Here is a 19,040-nt window from a genome sequence, read left to right as displayed (position 1 = left end):
AAAAGAAAGGAAAACAGAGAAAAAGAGGTGTGTGGAGAAAGATGGAGGAGAAAGTGAGAGGGAAAAGAAAGGAAAACAGAGAAAAAGAGGTGTGTGGAGAAAGATGGAGGAGAAAGTGAGAGGGAGAAGAAAGGAAAACAGAGAGAGAAAAAGAGGTGTGTGGAGAAAGATGGAGGAGAAAGTGAGAGGGAAAAGAAAGGAAAACAGAGAAAAAGAGGTGTGTGGAGAAAGATGGAGGAGAAAGTGAGAGGGAGAAGAAAGCAAAACAGAGAAAAAGGTGTGTGGAGAAAGATGGAGGAGAAAGTGAGAGGGAGAAGAAAGGAAAACAGAGAGAAAAAGAGGTGTGTGGAGAAAGATGGAGGAGAAAGTGAAAGGGAAAAGAAAGCAAAACAGAGAAAAAGGTGTGTGGAGAAAGATGGAGGAGAAAGTGAGAGGGAAAAGAAAGGAAAACAGAGAAAAAGAGGTGTGTGGAGAAAGATGGAGGAGAAAGTGAGAGGGAGAAGAAAGCAAAACAGAGAAAAAGGTGTGTGGAGAAAGATGGAGGAGAAAGTGAGAGGGAGAAGAAAGGAAAACAGAGAGAAAAAGAGGTGTGTTGAGAAAGATGGAGGAGAAAGTGAGAGGGAAAAGAAAGGAAAACAGAGAAAAAGAGGTGTGTGGAGAAAGATGGAGGAGAAAGTGAGAGGGAAAAGAAAGGAAAACAGAGAAAAAGAGGTGTGTGGAGAAAGATGGAGGAGAAAGTGAGAGGGAGAAGAAAGGAAAACAGAGAGAGAAAAAGAGGTGTGTGGAGAAAGATGTAGGAGAAAGTGAGAGGGAAAAGAAAGCAAAACAGAGAAAAAGAGGTGTGTAGAGAAAGATGTAGGAGAAAGTGAGAGGGAAAAGAAAGGAAAACAGAGAAAAAGAGGTGTGTAGAGAAAGATGTAGGAGAAAGTGAGAGGGAAAAGAAAGGAAAACAGAGAAAAAGAGGTGTGTAGAGAAAGATGTAGGAGAAAGTGAGAGGGAAAAGAAAGGAAAACAGAGAAAAAGAGGTGTGTAGAGAAAGATGTAGGAGAAAGTGAGAGGGAAAAGAAAGCAAAACAGAGAAAAAGAGGTGTGTGGAGAAAGATGGAGGAGAAAGTGAGAGGGAAAAGAAAGGAAAACAGAGAAAAAGAGGTGTGTGGAGAAAGATGGAGGAGAAAGTGAGAGGGAGAAGAAAGGAAAACAGAGAGAGAAAAAGAGGTGTGTAGAGAAAGATGTAGGAGAAAGTGAGAGGGAAAAGAAAGGAAAACAGAGAAAAAGAGGTGTGTAGAGAAAGATGTAGGAGAAAGTGAGAGGGAAAAGAAAGGAAAACAGAGAAAAAGAGGTGTGTGGAGAAAGATGGAGGAGAAAGTGAGAGGGAGAAGAAAGCAAAACAGAGAAAAGAGGTGTGTGGAGAAAGATGGAGGAGAAAGTGAGAGGGAGAAGAAAGGAAAACAGAGAGAAAAAGAGGTGTGTGGAGAAAGATGGAGGAGAAAGTGAGAGGGAGAAGAAAGGAAAAAAGAGAGAGAAAAGAGGTGTGTGGAGAAAGATGGAGGAGAAAGTGAGAGGGAAAAGAAAGGAAAACAGAGAAAAAGAGGTGTGTGGAGAAAGATGGAGGAGAAAGTGAGAGGGAGAAGAAAGGAAAACAGAGAGAGAAAAAGAGGTGTGTAGAGAAAGATGTAGGAGAAAGTGAGAGGGAAAAGAAAGGAAAACAGAAAAAGAGGTGTGTAGAGAAAGATGTAGGAGAAAGTGAGAGGGAAAAGAAAGGAAAACAGAGAAAAAGAGGTGTGTGGAGAAAGATGGAGGAGAAAGTGAGAGGGAGAAGAAAGCAAAACAGAGAAAAAGAGGTGTGTGGAGAAAGATGGAGGAGAAAGTGAGAGGGAGAAGAAAGCAAAACAGAGAAAAGAGGTGTGTGGAGAAAGATGGAGGAGAAAGTGAGAGGGAGAAGAAAGGAAAACAGAGAGAAAAAGAGGTGTGTGGAGAAAGATGGAGGAGAAAGTGAGAGGGAGAAGAAAGGAAAAAAGAGAGAGAAAAGAGGTGTGTGGAGAAAGATGGAGGAGAAAGTGAGAGGGAAAAGAAAGGAAAACAGAGAAAAAGAGGTGTGTGGAGAAAGATGGAGGAGAAAGTGAGAGGGAGAAGAAAGGAAAACAGAGAGAGAAAAAGAGGTGTGTAGAGAAAGATGTAGGAGAAAGTGAGAGGGAAAAGAAAGGAAAACAGAAAAAGAGGTGTGTAGAGAAAGATGTAGGAGAAAGTGAGAGGGAAAAGAAAGCAAAACAGAGAAAAAGAGGTGTGTGGAGAAAGATGGAGGAGAAAGTGAGAGGGAGAAGAAAGCAAAACAGAGAAAAAGAGGTGTGTGGAGAAAGATGGAGGAGAAAGTGAGAGGGAGAAGAAAGGAAAACAGAGAGAGAAAAGAGGTGTGTGGAGAAGGATGGAGGAGAAAGTGAGAGGGAGAAGAAAGGAAAACAGAGAGAGAAAAGAGGTGTGTGGAGAAAGATGGAGGAGAAAGTGAGAGGGAGAAGAAAGCAAAACAGAGAGAGAAAAGAGGTGTGTGGAGAAAGATGGAGGAGAAAGTGAGAGGGAAAAGAAAGGAAAACAGAGAGAGAAAAGAGGTGTGTGGAGAAAGATGGAGGAGAAAGTGAGAGGGAAAAGAAAGGAAAACAGAGAGAAAAAGAGGTGTGTGGAGAAAGATGGAGGAGAAAGTGAGAGGGAGAAGAAAGGAAAACAGAGAAAAAGAGGTGTGTGGAGAAAGATGGAGGAAAGTGAGAGGGAGAAGAAAGGAAAACAGAGAAAAAGAGGTGTGTGGAGAAAGATGGAGGAGAAAGTGAGAGGGAGAAGAAAGGAAAACAGAGAGAAAAAGAGGTGTGTGGAGAAAGATGGAGGAGAAAGTGAGAAGGAAAAGAAAGGAAAACAGAAAGAGAAAAGAGGTGTGTGGAGAAAGATGGAGGAGAAAGTGAGAGGGAGAAGAAAGGAAAACAGAGAGAGAAAAAGAGGTGTGTGGAGAAAGATGGTGAGAGGGAAAAGAAAGGAAAACAGAGAGAAAAAGAGTTGTGTGGAGAAAGATGGAGGAGAAAGTGAGAGGGAGAAGAAAGGAAAACAGAGAGAGAAAAAGAGGTGTGTGGAGAAAGATGGAGGAGAAAGTGAGAAGGAAAAGAAAGGAAAACAGAAAGAAAAAGAGGTGTGTGGAGAAAGATGGAGGAGAAAGTGAGAGGGAGAAGAAAGGAAAACAGAGAGAGAAAAAGAGGTGTGTAGAGAAAGATGTAGGAGAAAGTGAGAGGGAAAAGAAAGGAAAACAGAAAAAGAGGTGTGTAGAGAAAGATGTAGGAGAAAGTGAGAGGGAAAAGAAAGGAAAACAGAGAAAAAGAGGTGTGTGGAGAAAGATGGAGGAGAAAGTGAGAGGGAGAAGAAAGCAAAACAGAGAAAAAGAGGTGTGTGGAGAAAGATGGAGGAGAAAGTGAGAGGGAGAAGAAAGCAAAACAGAGAAAAGAGGTGTGTGGAGAAAGATGGAGGAGAAAGTGAGAGGGAGAAGAAAGGAAAACAGAGAGAAAAAGAGGTGTGTGGAGAAAGATGGAGGAGAAAGTGAGAGGGAGAAGAAAGGAAAAAAGAGAGAGAAAAGAGGTGTGTGGAGAAAGATGGAGGAGAAAGTGAGAGGGAAAAGAAAGGAAAACAGAGAAAAAGAGGTGTGTGGAGAAAGATGGAGGAGAAAGTGAGAGGGAGAAGAAAGGAAAACAGAGAGAGAAAAAGAGGTGTGTAGAGAAAGATGTAGGAGAAAGTGAGAGGGAAAAGAAAGGAAAACAGAAAAAGAGGTGTGTAGAGAAAGATGTAGGAGAAAGTGAGAGGGAAAAGAAAGCAAAACAGAGAAAAAGAGGTGTGTGGAGAAAGATGGAGGAGAAAGTGAGAGGGAGAAGAAAGCAAAACAGAGAAAAAGAGGTGTGTGGAGAAAGATGGAGGAGAAAGTGAGAGGGAGAAGAAAGGAAAAAAGAGAGAGAAAAGAGGTGTGTGGAGAAAGATGGAGGAGAAAGTGAGAGGGAAAAGAAAGGAAAACAGAGAAAAAGAGGTGTGTGGAGAAAGATGGAGGAGAAAGTGAGAGGGAGAAGAAAGGAAAACAGAGAGAGAAAAAGAGGTGTGTAGAGAAAGATGTAGGAGAAAGTGAGAGGGAAAAGAAAGGAAAACAGAAAAAGAGGTGTGTAGAGAAAGATGTAGGAGAAAGTGAGAGGGAAAAGAAAGCAAAACAGAGAAAAAGAGGTGTGTGGAGAAAGATGGAGGAGAAAGTGAGAGGGAGAAGAAAGCAAAACAGAGAAAAAGAGGTGTGTGGAGAAAGATGGAGGAGAAAGTGAGAGGGAGAAGAAAGGAAAACAGAGAGAGAAAAGAGGTGTGTGGAGAAGGATGGAGGAGAAAGTGAGAGGGAGAAGAAAGGAAAACAGAGAGAGAAAAGAGGTGTGTGGAGAAAGATGGAGGAGAAAGTGAGAGGGAGAAGAAAGCAAAACAGAGAGAGAAAAGAGGTGTGTGGAGAAAGATGGAGGAGAAAGTGAGAGGGAAAAGAAAGGAAAACAGAGAGAGAAAAGAGGTGTGTGGAGAAAGATGGAGGAGAAAGTGAGAGGGAAAAGAAAGGAAAACAGAGAGAAAAAGAGGTGTGTGGAGAAAGATGGAGGAGAAAGTGAGAGGGAGAAGAAAGGAAAACAGAGAAAAAGAGGTGTGTGGAGAAAGATGGAGGAAAGTGAGAGGGAGAAGAAAGGAAAACAGAGAAAAAGAGGTGTGTGGAGAAAGATGGAGGAGAAAGTGAGAGGGAGAAGAAAGGAAAACAGAGAGAAAAAGAGGTGTGTGGAGAAAGATGGAGGAGAAAGTGAGAAGGAAAAGAAAGGAAAACAGAAAGAGAAAAGAGGTGTGTGGAGAAAGATGGAGGAGAAAGTGAGAGGGAGAAGAAAGGAAAACAGAGAGAGAAAAAGAGGTGTGTGGAGAAAGATGGTGAGAGGGAAAAGAAAGGAAAACAGAGAGAAAAAGAGTTGTGTGGAGAAAGATGGAGGAGAAAGTGAGAGGGAGAAGAAAGGAAAACAGAGAGAGAAAAAGAGGTGTGTGGAGAAAGATGGAGGAGAAAGTGAGAAGGAAAAGAAAGGAAAACAGAAAGAAAAAGAAAGACAATAAGAAATACATAAATGGAGATGGAGAGAGAGAGAGAAAGTGAATGGGAGAAGAAAGGAAAATAGAGAGAGAATAAGAAGTATATGGAGAAAGATGGAGAGAGAGAGAATGTGAGAGGGAGATGGAAAACAGAAAGAGAGAAAGACAATAATAAGTATGAGATAGATGGAGAGAGAACAGAAAGAGAAAGACAATAAGAGTTATGTGGAGAAAGATGAGAGAGAGAGAAAGTGAGAGGGAGAAGAAAGGAAAACAGAAAGAGAAAGACAATAAGAAGTATGTGGAGAGAAAGAAAGGGAGAAGATAGGAAAACAGAAAGAAAGACAATAAGAAGTACTGTATGTGGAGAAAGATGGAGAGAGAGTGAGTGAAAGTGAGAAGGAGAAGAAAGGAAAAGAGAGACAATAAGAGTTATGTGGAGAAAGATAGAGAGAGAGAGAAAGTGTGAGAGGGAGAAGAAAGGAAAAGAGAGAGACAATAAGACGTATGTGGAGAAAGATGAGGGAGAAGAAAGGAAAACAGAAAGAAAAAGAGAGAAAGAAAATAAGAAGTATACGGAGAAACATGGAGAGAGAGGTTGAGGGAGAGAGACAGTGAGAGGGAGAAGATAGGAAAATAGAAAGAGAAAGAGACAATAAGAAGTATGTGGAGAGAAAGTGAGAGAGAAGATAGGAAAACAGAAAGAGACAATAAGAAGTATGTGGAGAGAAAGAAAGGGAGAAGATAGGAAAACAGAAAGAAAGACAATAAGAAGTACTGTATGTAGAGAAAGATGGAGAGAGAGAGTGAGAAGGAGAAGGAAAAGAGAAAGACAATAAGAAGTATGTGGTGAGAGATGGAGAGAGACAAGAAAGTATAACAGAACGAAAAAGAGAGAATACGAGGTATGTGGAGGTAGATTAAGAGAGGGAAAATGAGAGGGAGAAAAAGGAAAACAGAAAAAGAAAGAATATTAAGTAGGTAGAGAAAGATGGAGAGAATGGGAGAGGGAGAAGAAAGGAAAAGAGAAAGAGAATACGAGGTATGTGGAGAGAGATGGAGAGAAAGTGAGAGAGACATGAAAGGAAAACAAAAAGAGAAAATAAGAAAGTTGTGGAGAGAGATGGAGAGAAAGAGATTCAGAGGGAGATAAATGAAAACAAAAAGAGAAAAAGAAAAAGACAATAGGAGGTATGTGGAGAGAGAGAAAGTGAGAAGGAGAAGAAAGGAAAACAGAAAGTAAAAGAGAGACAGAAAGAGGTATGTGGAGAGAGATGGAGAGTGAGAAAGTGAGAGGGATGCAAAGATACAGAAGAGAGGTGATGTAAGACAGAAGAGAGGTGCTTAAAAAAAGATGTAAAAAGACAGAGAAAAGAGAGGGATCGTAAGATAGAGAGAGAGAAGATAAGAGTAGTGGAGACAGAGAAGTAAGTAAAAGGGATATAGAGAGAAGATAGAGTATTATGAGAAACAAAGGGAGTCGAAAGCTTTGGTAATAGGAATGTAGAGAGATGTAGATAGGCAGAGAGTGGAAATAAAAGTGATGGAAAGAAACAGAGAAAGAAAGAAAAAAAAGCAGTAAAACGGAACCTGCAACGAGGACAAGAGTACCTTCCATTACTAGCAGAAAACAGGTTCAATTATACATAAAGATGGTGATTCTTTACTGTAACAGCAGTGAAATTATGGATTCTTTACTGTAAGAGCAGTGAGATTATGGATTATTTACTGTAAGAGCAGTGGGGCTATGAATTCTTTACTGTAAGAGCAGTGAGACTATGGATTCTTTACTGTAAGAGCAGTGAGACTATGGATTCTTTACTGTAAGAGCAGTGGGGCTATGAATTCTTTACTGTAAGAGCAGTGAGACTATGGATTCTTTACTGTAAGAGCAGTGAGACTATGGATTCTTTACTGTAAGAGCAGTGAAACTATGGATTCTTTACTGTAAGAGCAGTGGGACTATGGATTCTTTACTGTAAGAGCAGTGAGACTATGGATTCTTTACTGTAAGAGCAGTGAGACTATGGATTCTTTAATGTAAAAGCAGTGAGACTATGGATTCTTTACTGTAAGAGCAGTGAGACTATGGATTCTTTACTGTAAGAGCAGTGAGATTATGGATTCTTTACTGTAAGAGCAGTGAGACTATGGATTCTTTACTGTAAGAGCAGTGAGAATATGGATTCTTTACTGTAAGAGCAGTGAGATTATGGATTCTTTACTGTAAGAGAAGTGAGACTGAATGTTTTACTGTAAGAACAGTGAGATTATGGATTTGTTACTGTAAAAGCATTGAGATTATGGAACTCTTTGCCACAATTCACTACAAAAGCACATGGAGGGCCTGCATGACTTTTCTTGATAAATAGTACTAAGATTGATGTAGAACGACAGTGAGAGGGGTGCTAGAGAGGAAATGACAGAAAGACAACAAAAGAGAGATATAAATGGACAGAAGAGATGTAGAGAGAAATAAAGAGCGCATGAGAGAGGTGGGAGAGATAACGAGAGGCAGACATAGGGGGTGAGAGGGAGTAAGAAGGGGGCAGTAAGATAAATGTAGAGAAAGGGAGTGAGAGGAATAGACAGAAGGTCTGTAAGAGAAATGTACACCAAGGAATGAGGAAGGGAAATATAAAGAGAGAAATATGGAAATACAGGGAGAAGGAAAGAGAGGAAGAGAGGGGAAGGAAAAATGTGATAGAAGACAGGAGAGAAGGAGGGTAAGAGGTAAGAGACAAAAGAGAGGAAAAAGATAGGATTTTTTTTGGGATTCCTTCATATTTGCTTCTTTATTTTTCATCGGAATGAACATCTGTTGTAATATCGTGCGTGAAATACTCCGGAGACACGCTGAACGTAGAGGCGAGCGGCGGCCAAAGATGAGGACGTCCCGTACCACCAGCACGCCCCCTACCTTCACCTGTCCGCCAAGGATGAGGACGTCCCGTACCGCCAGCACGCCCCCTACCTTCACCTGCTAGGACGAGGATTAGCTATTCCTATTAACTATCGATTATGCTACGTTCCTATTGTGGGGGAGCTGCACGGAAATTGAAGACTGTTTTGTAGACCTGTGTGTCAAGAACCCTCCAGAACTGAACCAATGATTTATCCCCAACCTTGGTATTAGCCAAACCTTTACATCTACTGTAGCCCATCTACCAAGAAAACAAAGCTAACGACCAAGGCTTATTTTTCATTCTATCTGTCCAATTTATTACTCAATTGTACCCTTTTTTGGGCTTGTTTTTGGTGTTTTTACTTGCTCAAAATTCTTTTTAGTTGTCATATTTTCGATGTCTATTGTATATGTTTCACCAATCTGTTTGTGCTTTTTCTTTTCCAGATGTTTGCAGTCGTTTCATCAGTTGCGACTTTTTGAAAGTTTCAAAATTTTAGAGCAAAATATGACTTTTTAATCTAATAATGTAGAGGTTAAAACAAAAAAAATATAGCATTTCTGATTTTGCCCAAAATTCACGTGTGCTGTTATGAAGTACAGTGCCTACAAGTAGTATTCAACCCCCTGCAGATTTAGCAGGTTTACACATTCGGAATTAACTTGGCATTGTGACATTTGGGCTGTAGATCAGCCTGAAAGTGTGAAATGCAGCAAAAAAGAATGTTATTTCTTTTTATATTTTTTTTTTAATTGTGAAAAGTTTATTCAGAGGGTCATTTATTATTCAACCCCTCAAACCACAAGAATTCTGTTTGGTTCCCCTAAAGTATTAAGAAGTATTTCAGGCACAAAGAACAATGAGCTTCACATGTTTGGATTAATTATCTCTTTTTCCAGCCTTTTCTGACTAATTAAGACCCTCCCCAAACTTGTGAACAGCACTCATACTTGGTCAACATTGGAAAGACAAAGGAGCATTCCAAGGCCATCAGAGACAAGATCGTGGAGGGTCACAAGGCTGGCAAGGGGTACAAAACCCTTTCCAAGGAGTTGGGCCTACCTGTCTCCACTGTTGGGAGCATCATCCGGAAGTGGAAGGCTTATGGAACTACTGTTAGCCTTCCACGGCCTGGACAGCCTTTGAAAGTTTCCACCCGTGCCGAGGCCAGGCTTGTCCGAAGAGTCAAGGCTAACCCAAGGACAACAAGGAAGGAGCTCCGGGAAGATCTCATGGCAGTGGGGACATTGGTTTCAGTCAATACTATAAGTTACGTACTCCACCGCAATGGTCTCCGTTCCAGACGAGCCCGTAAGGTACCTTTACTTTCAAAGCGTCATGTCAAGGCTCGTCTACAGTTTGCTCATGATCACTTGGAGGACTCTGAGACAGACTGGTTCAAGGTGCTCTGGTCTGATGAGACCAAGATCGAGATCTTTGGTGCCAACCACACACGTGACGTTTGGAGACTGGATGGCACTGCATACGACCCCAAGAATACCATCCCTACAGTCAAGCATGGTGAAGGCAGCATCATGCTGTGGGGCTGTTTCTCAGCCAAGGGGCCTGGCCATCTGGTCCGCATCCATGGGAAGATGGATAGCACGGCCTACCTGGAGATTTTGGCCAAGAACCTCCGCTCCTCCATCAAGGATCTTAAGATGGGTCGTCATTTCATCTTCCAACAAGACAATGACCCAAAGCACACAGCCAAGAAAACCAAGGCCTGGTTCAAGAGGGAAAAAATCAAGGTGTTGCAGTGGCCTTGTCAGTCTCCTGACCTTAACCCAATTGAAAACTTGTGGAAGGAGCTCAAGATTAAAGTCCACATGAGACACCCAAAGAACCTAGATAACTTGGAGAAGATCTGCATGGAGGAGTGGGCCAAGATAACTCCAGAGACCTGTGCCGGCCTGATCAGGTCTTATAAAAGACGATTATTAGCTGTAATTGCAAACAAGGGTTATTCCACAAAATATTAAACCTAGGGGTTGAATAATAATTGACCCACACTTTTATGTTTAAAATTTATTAAAATTTAACTGAGCAACATAACTTGTTGGTTTGTAAGATTTATGCATCTGTTAATAAATCCTGCTCTTGTTTGAAGTTTGCAGGCTCTAACTTATTTGCATCTTATCAAACCTGCTAAATCTGCAGGGGGTTGAATACTACTTGTAGGCACTGTATGCAGTATATATATATATATATATATATATATATATATATATATATATATATATATATATATATATATATAAATAAAATTGTGCACATTCATATTTCTTTTCTTCAGTCTGAGCGTCTAACACTGCTTGCAGTTTATGCTCAACCACGCAATTTTATTCAGCGGAATCACACAAGAAATATATTCTGTATGCGATATAAACATAACAAAAATACATAAAAAAATCCACACATATATATATTTTCTTACCTGGTTGGCCATGTAAATTGTCAGCAATCCTCGCCTAAAAAAAATAGAAATAAAAGTTGCAAAGTTAAGGTTTATATCAAGAACTTTTGAAATGATGACAAATATATTGTAGCCCAAAATAAAGATAAAACACAAAACATGTTATCCCACTTTATAGACAATTCTGCAAATGTTACAAGTCCCTGCGTAATCTGGATATCCACAGTAGTGTCCGCCCTTGACATTAGAAAGTATACTGTATGTTCTTGGCCGCTAAGCTACCTGCTAAAAGCAAATCAATTACCCATAGGGTACGTGTCTACGATCAGAATCCACTGCGTCCTGGACATGGCGGGTCCTGACCTGCGGGGCCATGAGTCTCTGTGACGCCCTGGACTAGCCAGGTAGTCACAGACAGGCCCTTGCACAAACACCAGTCCCCTAACAAGGTAACAGCAGCCAACCTAAAAACCCTGAATCACCCCTCTCAGGCTTTGACGTTCACACCCGGGGCGGAGCCAGGCGGTTGGCCATGCCCACCGAGGAGTTCGGATAGCCTGAGGCGGGAAAAGCAAGCAGATGAAGTTAGGGAGGAGAGGAGAGCAGTCTAAGAGGTGTTAGAAGGAGAAAACGTCTGTCAGGGATCTGGGTCATAGCCCGGATACCCTGTGGCCAGGAGGTAGACGGTAGTGTCCGCCTGCAGGAGCCGGGAAGACGGCTGGTGGAACCTTAAGGGGCTGGGACAGGGTAGTGGCCCACCGGTACCGAACCGGGGAACAAACTGGAAACCGGAGCACCAGGAGGGGTACTCAGACCCAGAACGAGGCCCAGAAGCCACTGGACCGAGTCAAATTCACTGATTGAGGTCTGGACTTTAGGTCCTTTCCCATCCCAAGACCCGAAAGAAGGCAACAGCCCACCGAGGGAAATAGAAAGCCACCGCTCAAGCAGAGAGATCCCACGGGCCAGCGCCTGCGGGCAAATGGGCTCTCCCGACACACACAAAGCCGGGGAGTGGACTCCCGTCGCTGAGGCACAGGCAGTCAAAATCTACAAAAGAGGTGCAGGAGAAAGGCGGGGACCACCAAACCGGGTGGGGGACCAGACGCAACCGGCTACGGGCACCGACCACCATCCTTTTGGTTTACCAGAGACTCCGGTGTATCTGTCATAGTGAGTACAACAGTGCCCTCGGGCCACGCACCACCCCGCATCACGCCAATACGCCCTCACCCCCGCATCCTAATCCCAACAACCGGGACCCGGGACCATCAACCCCCTACCCACGGAGGGGTCAACACCTGGCTGCGCAACACCGTCCCCGGGAGGCTAGTCAACGGCAGCGGTGGTGTCTATATTCACCACAACCCATGGGTGGCGTCACGAACATAAACCCCAAAACCTCCCCCACCGAAACCTCCTCACGTAGCGCCAGCCTCCCTTCAAAGCGACATGACCCCCCGAGTCCGGAGGCGCTCGAGCCACCCACCGACGAGCCCGGATCCGAGCGGCCGGGGCGGTACATCTCCTCCATAGGAGACGCAAGTTGCCCATGTCCACGATCCGGGCTTGGACAGTTGCGGTCCTCTTTTCTGTTCTCCCTGCGGAGAACATTTACAACTCCGCATCAAACAATTGACACGCTGCGGCTCAGGAAGCCGCACCATAGGTCAGTTTACGCTACGGGAAAAACAAGCACAGTGAGCATGGGATTTATAGAAATCCCACCCACTGTGCTTGTACTGAGCGTTTTGGAAGCAGCAGAAGCATGTTGTGTCCAAAACGCTGTAAACCCTGATCGTGGGCACGTACCCTTTGACCCTGTGCCCATGGGAGAAAGTACCTGCGGACTTTTCTGCAGGTATTTCCGCATGTTCACCCAGCAGCTCCACGGAATCTGCAGCTATCCATTGCTGCAGATTTCATGCGGAATTGTTGCAGAAAACCTGCAGGAAAACATGCGGAATTCGAGTGTTATTCCTGCGGATTTCCCACCCTGTATCTCCATAGTAGAAAGGCAGGAAATCCGCAGGAATAATTGACATGCAGCTCTTCGCGGCTGTGGGAAATCCGCATCATTTTCCGCAGGTGAAAAATCCGCAGCATTGAAACAGCACTCCCCAAATTCCATAGGATAACATGGGGAGTGCCTGTACTTGAGCAAACCTGCGGATATATCTGGAAAATCTAGAAAATCCGCAGGTTTCCCGCAGCAAAACTCGCAGGTATTTTCTCCGGTCGGCACAGGGCCTTAGGCTATGTGCACACGCTGCAGATTTGGTGCAGAAATTTTTTGCATCAAAATCTGCACCTTCTGGCTTAAAAACGCACAAAAAACACATGCTGTGTTGGTGAGTTCTTTTCCATGCCATTTTTTTAATCAAGTTAATGACTGGAAGGGTTAAAAAAAACACAGGTAAAAACGCGACATCAACTGATATGCTGCAGATTTTTCTCAGCACCAAATCTGCAAGGAAAAAAAAAAAGCAACGTGTGCACACCACTTCAGAAATCTCATAGACTTTACTTGCTTCAGTATATGCATGCAGATTTTTGTGCAGCTTTTTAAAAAAAAACGTTGCAGTTTTGTGCCTTCACCGAAAAATGCACCCTGTGGCAGAAAAAGGCACCTTGTGCCAAAAAACGCATGTTGAAGAAGCAAGCGGTTTTTAGGCTTTTTTGACGCATTTTGGGTGTGTTTTTAATGACTTTGACAATGCATTTTTTGATCCGTTTTTTCATGACGTCATTGAAGTCAATGGGTGAAAAACATAGGGAAAAAAGCACAAAGAAGTGAAATGCAGCTTCTTTTATATCCACCAACATCTGCAATGAAAAAAGAAGCAACGTGCGCACAGCACTTCTGAATTCTCATAGACTTTGCTGGGGAAGAAAAGACATACAGTTTTGGACAACAAACTGCACCAAAAAAGGAGACAAAAAAGCAGTGTGCGCACAAGGCCTTAGGGTTTGTGCAGACGACCACGATTTCGGTCCAAGTGTATTCCATGAAAAAAATAAGGTCACACTTCTTCCCGTGTTATTATATGGGGCTGTGAACACATACGTTTTTTAACTTGAACAGAACAATCCGATGAAATAGATCATAACAAGCACGATTTGCCTCCATGAATCGGATGACATTCGGCTAATCAAAGATTTGGTCCGATTTTCACGAACTGACAGAATGGAGAAGATGGAGACACTTTTTTTTTATTATTCTCAATATCTGAGAAAAAGTCAGAGTCTGATTAGCACAATCGGAGCGTGGTTTTCAGGTCGGGAACATACACGTCAGTGATTCTGGTGCGTTTGTGCTTTTATTTATACGTACCAGAATCACTGACATACGCAGACCCATTATAATGAATGGTTCTGCTCACACGTCAGTGATTTTTCACTGCATGTGTCTCTGTGAGGCGTACCCGCGTGTGCGTGATTGCCGCACGGAGACATGTCCATTTTTTTCTGGCATCACTGATGTCCCACGGACCACGCAGTGGTGTGGTCCGTGAAACACGTGCCAGAAAAAAACGTGCTTTTAAAATAAAAAACATTTTAACTCACCCGGCGTCCAGCGATGTCCTCTGCAGCCCGTGCAGCTTGCTGCTTCTGAGCCGGCTCATTATTGTCGCGCATATTCATGATGCACGACACAGCCGACCCGGAAGCATCTGCTGCGGGGGTCAGCGCCGGCCGGATGCTGCACCATGGGAGCGATCAGCACCATGGAGAGCGGGAGCGGGCACAGGTGAGTTGATTACCAAGTGCAATCACGGGCCACGGAGAACGGAGCCCGGATTGCACTTAGACAACCCACGTGTGCCGTGATTCACGGCACACGCAGGGACATGTGCGTGTTTTACACGCCAGTGAAAAACGTCAGTGTTTTTCACTGACGTGTGAAACGGGCCTTAAAGTGATTATTTACCTTTTGGGGCCATATCTCCATTTTGAAGCTAAAAATCATTTTTGCAATTGGGTTTCGTAAAAAAACGTTTTGGCTTTTACAGGCTCAGATGAGTTAGCTGTGAGTCTGTCAGAACGAGCTCTCTGATAGATTCACTGTTAACTCATTCTGAAGCCAAAAAGGAAAACTATGCATGTGTGGTCAACCCCTTAGGATTACTTGTCCATTTAGGCGTGACCCTTTAAATACTTGTATGTTTCCAACTTCCAATATCCAGCAATGAAAGTCTACGGGAGCAATATGTTTTAAGCCCTCTACCCGATCTTGAGCCCATTATCACCTGCAAATGGCCATACCCGAATACCTCTATGGCCCCTACTTAGTAAAAGTTTTTTTTTTTTTTACATTTTTGCACAGCAGCTTAAGACATGAAAAAGTCTGTTTGCTGATACAGGCTTCATGAGCGTTTATAGGCCTCACTTATCAAAATGGTCTCTGCTGCCTATAGCAACCAGAGAACAGATTTCATTTTATTAGAGCAGTTTTAGAAATGAAAGCTGATCTCTGATTGGTTGCTATGGACAATAAAGAGTCTTACTCTTAGATAGGCCTCATTTCTTAAAACTATCTCTATAAAAAAAAAATCTTGCATTGTCAATTTATATAAAAGTAAAGGCACACATACAGCAGCTTTAGTACACAGCCACACAGTGTCTGTTTGCTGCCATTCAGGCTTCAAAAGAGTTTATAGGCCTCACTTATCAAAATGGTCTCTGTTGCCTATAGCAACCAATCAGAGCACCGCTTTTATTTTACTAGAACAGTTTTAGGAATGAAAGCTGAGCTATGATTGGTTGCTATGGTCATTATAGACAGGGATATTAGACAGCTTTCATAAATGAGACCCATTGATATATAGAGAGGAAAATAGAAAGTGCCACCATTTTTATATCAGAATATGGAGGCATTCGGAGGTGCAGGAGAGGAGAGGGTTTATGCCCCTCTATGGAAACACAATTAGGCTATGTGCCCACGCTACAGGATTTACCGCGGATTTACCGCGGATTTACCGCGGATTTGCCGAAAATCTGCAGCAGCAGCACTTCCAAGCCATTTCAATGGCATTTTGGAAATGCTGTGTCCATGCTGCGGATTTTTCCGCGGCGGATTTGCCGCGGATTTTGATCCGGAAAAATCTGCAGCATGTCAATTGTTTGGTGCAGATTTGGTGCGGATTTTTGGCTTTGAATGGGGAAAAAAAAAAAAAAAATCCGCATCAAAATCCGCGGCAAATCCGCGGTAAATCCGCGGGTGCGGATTTGCCGCGAAAGTCGCGGATTTTCAGGCAAAAAAATCCGCAGGGACATTCTAGCGTGGGCACATAGCCTTAGGGCTCTGTACAAAACAGATGTGTGCATAAACCTCTAGAAGAGAGTCTAAAAACTTATTAGGACTGTTTTTTGGTACACAAATTTATTAGATAAGTGCCACTGGCTGTGTGCAAAACTAGTATGGCCACTATGGCCCTGATTCAGCAAAGCTTTTACGTCCAAAAACTGCCATAAAAACTCACAATATTTTTGCAAAATGAGAAGCTGCACATAAATGTTGGTACTTTTGCCATTTTCACCCTGACAAAATGGGTGTATGCTGGGATGGTATGGGGCATAATGGAGTTTGAGGCAAACGCTGCTAGTCAAATTCATGATGAGTGGTGGTGACCCCCAACGCCACAAATCTCACTGCAATCCCTGATTGAAGGTTTGTGGTGAGACACACACAGAGGTGCACGCCAATTTGCACCTCACCCTCTCAAAGACCAGCATAAAAAAAAAAAAAAGCTGGTGTCAACTAATTGGCACATATGTGTATAGAAAAAAAAATGAGAGAAAGACAGCGCGAGAGAGAGAGAGATAGAGACAAAGAGACAAAAAGAAAAAGAAAAAGAGATAGAGAGAGAGAGAAAAAGAGAGAGAGAGGAGATAAAGAGAGGAGAAAAAAAAGAGAAAGACAAATAGAGAGAGAAAGAAAAAAGAAAGCAAGAGAGAAAAAGAATAAGAGAAAAAAAAGTGAGAGAAAAATAGAGAAAGAGAGCGAGAAAAAGAAAAAGAGAGAGACAAAAAGAAAGAGAAAAAGAGAGAGAAAGAGAAAGAGGAGATAAAGAGAGGAGACAAAAAGAGAGAAAGAAAAAAAGAGAGAAAGCAAGAGAGAGAAAGCGAGAGAGAGAAAAAGAGAGCGAGAAAGAGAAAGCGAGAGAGAAAAGAGGAAGAGAGAGACAGAGAGAGAGAGAGACAGAGAGAGAAAGAGAAAAAGAGAGAAAAACAGAGAGAAAAAGACGGAGAGAAAAAGAGAGAGAAAAAGAGGAAGAGAGACAGAAAAAGAGTGAGAGAAAAAGAGAAAAAAAAAGAGAAATAGAGAGAAGGAAAGAGAAAATGAGAGGAGAGAGAAAAAAGAGGAAGAGAGAAAAAGTGAGAGAAGAGAGAGAGAAAGAGAAAAAGAGAGAAAGAGAGAGAGAAAAAGAAAGAGAAAGAAAGAGAGATGGATAGATCCCCTGAATTGCCTTTTCCTGCTCTGGCCCTGTTGAAGAAACGTTGCAAAACCGCATAAAAAAGTCACAGTGTGAACACGTGCGGTGTAACAGCGTTTTTTCATCATAACATTGAAGTCAACGGTGGAAAAACGCTGCTAAAACAGACCAATCATTGACATGCTGCAGATTTTTTACTGCAGCAAACCTATACCAATACCGCATAGAAAAAAATGCACCGTGTGAACAGCAAATCAATGATCCAATAGACTTTGCTGGCTTCAGGAGAGGCATGCAGATTAATGCAGATTTAAAGAAAAAAAATGCATCACAAACAGCTTCAAAAACCGCAGCATGTGCATAGGGCCGCCTTAGAGATACAACCAAGTTGGTCAGTTATCATTAATTGCTGGGGGTCAGACTGCTGGGACCCCCACTGATTCTGAGAATTGGACTCTGCAAAGCCATCTGAATGGAGACCATTTCGAGCAAGCGCACAGCCGGTCCATTTATAGTCTATGGGATTGTTGGAGATAGAAAAGTACTTTCTCCAGAATTCCCATGGGCCATTGAAGGAAGCAGTGCAGACTAATTTTTCTTTTCATCAGCGCATGCGCCACGACCGCTCAAAGTAATCTCCACAGTGTCCTCAGTAAAATGACGCTGGAGATCGTGGTACGCGCATGTGCTGATTCCGGAGACGATGTCACAGTAGCAAGGCGCATGTGCCGCCTACAGCGGTACTGGAGGCAGCGGTGCAAAATCTAAAAAAAAAAGGAGGCAAGGCAGGAGGAGGAATCATTCTGGAGGACCCGAACCACAAAGTCCTGCCCCGATGCTCAAGCCTGTGCACAAATTATGTAATTGTGGGAAATTTGGACAAAGATTGCTCTGCAATAAAGCCTCGGAATTCTCAACTAAAGGTATCATTTTGACCAGCATCCTAGCGCCATTATGGACCAACCAGTAGGGCAAAAACCTACTGGTTGGTCCCACTGGGCGTGACAGAGCACTTTCCGAACCTCTGCTTCCCGAGGTTGTTTCCCCAGCTTGATTGATTGCTCACTGTCTGATTTCCTGGCCTGATGTCACCATGACACCAAGCTGTCAATCAAGTTGGTCTTGAGTATGAAAACAATCTGAGACGGCAGGAGCTTGTCGAAGTGCTTTGCCATGCCCAGAGCACCTAACACCTAACTTGTTAGTGAAGCTACTATAATGCCCTGCACATGAGGTAAGTATCATACCTAATCAAGAGAACTATATTACATTTCTAATTGGTGGTGTTTGCTAATATTATTACTACAACTACTACAGGTTGGGATAGGATCTTGAAGATGGGAATACCCCTTTAAATACTATATGAAGGAACAGTGATATATGATCTTATTCCATTGGGTCAGCTCACAATCCTCCATATTGTTAAAGAGGACCAGCCACCAGAATTTTCCTATATAAACTAAAGCCAGTGCTATACTGGCACTATCATGCTGATTCTATACATACCTTTAGTTGTGAGATCGGATGTATACTTTCTGAAATACAGGCAAGTAAAATTTGAGAAACGCATTGTTATCTGATTGATAGCAGCTACGTAATATCTAATAGGTGGGTCGGGTTTTGCTGTTATTTCTGCCCCGTCTGCCTGCCTGTCCTTCCTCCCCCGTGTCTCTGTTATTACAGGGGGAGGAAGGACAGACAGACAGGGGCGGGAATAACTAGCAAAACCCGACCCACCTATCAGATATTCTGTAGCTGCTATCAATCAAATAACAGTGCATTTCACAGACTTTACTTGCCTAAATTTCAGAAACTACATCCGATCTCAGAACTAAAGGTATGTATAGAATCAGCATGATAGTGCCAGCATAGCACTGGCTTTAGGTTATATAGGAAAATATTGGTGGTTGGTTCTCATTAAATGTCCCAGGTCAACTGCATGCACCACAGCTTTTTATATACAACCCATCCATAACACACGTTATACAAAATAGACAATAAAAAGTGTGAAAAAAGTGACCAAATGCAAGATAATCCAATTTCTGAAACTAGAAAACGAACATTTCTTATCATTTTTTTGTCCGAAAAGTTTGCATTAAACAAAAGGGTTAATAGAATTCTTTGTTCGAGTTGCTTCATTTTTTTCCTATTACTGTTTGTTTCCCGGCAGAA

General features: G+C 42.7%; 1 protein-coding gene across 1 annotated transcript in view; it reads right to left on the bottom strand.

Annotated features, from left to right (window-relative positions):
* Positions 1 to 19,040, bottom strand: part of TMEM135 (transmembrane protein 135) — a 518,807-nt gene that overhangs the window by 343,764 nt on the left and 156,003 nt on the right. The window contains exon 4 of the mRNA XM_075337557.1: positions 10,453 to 10,486. Within this exon, the coding sequence (XP_075193672.1) occupies positions 10,453 to 10,486 (34 nt within the window). The remainder of the gene's footprint in view (positions 1 to 10,452; positions 10,487 to 19,040) is intronic.

The sequence above is a fragment of the Anomaloglossus baeobatrachus genome, chromosome 2 (genome assembly GCF_048569485.1).
Source record: "Anomaloglossus baeobatrachus isolate aAnoBae1 chromosome 2, aAnoBae1.hap1, whole genome shotgun sequence".
NCBI classification, from domain to species: Eukaryota; Metazoa; Chordata; class Amphibia; order Anura; family Aromobatidae; genus Anomaloglossus; species Anomaloglossus baeobatrachus.
Note: the sequence above shows the minus strand (reverse complement) of the source record. Positions and strands in the feature narration are given on the sequence as shown.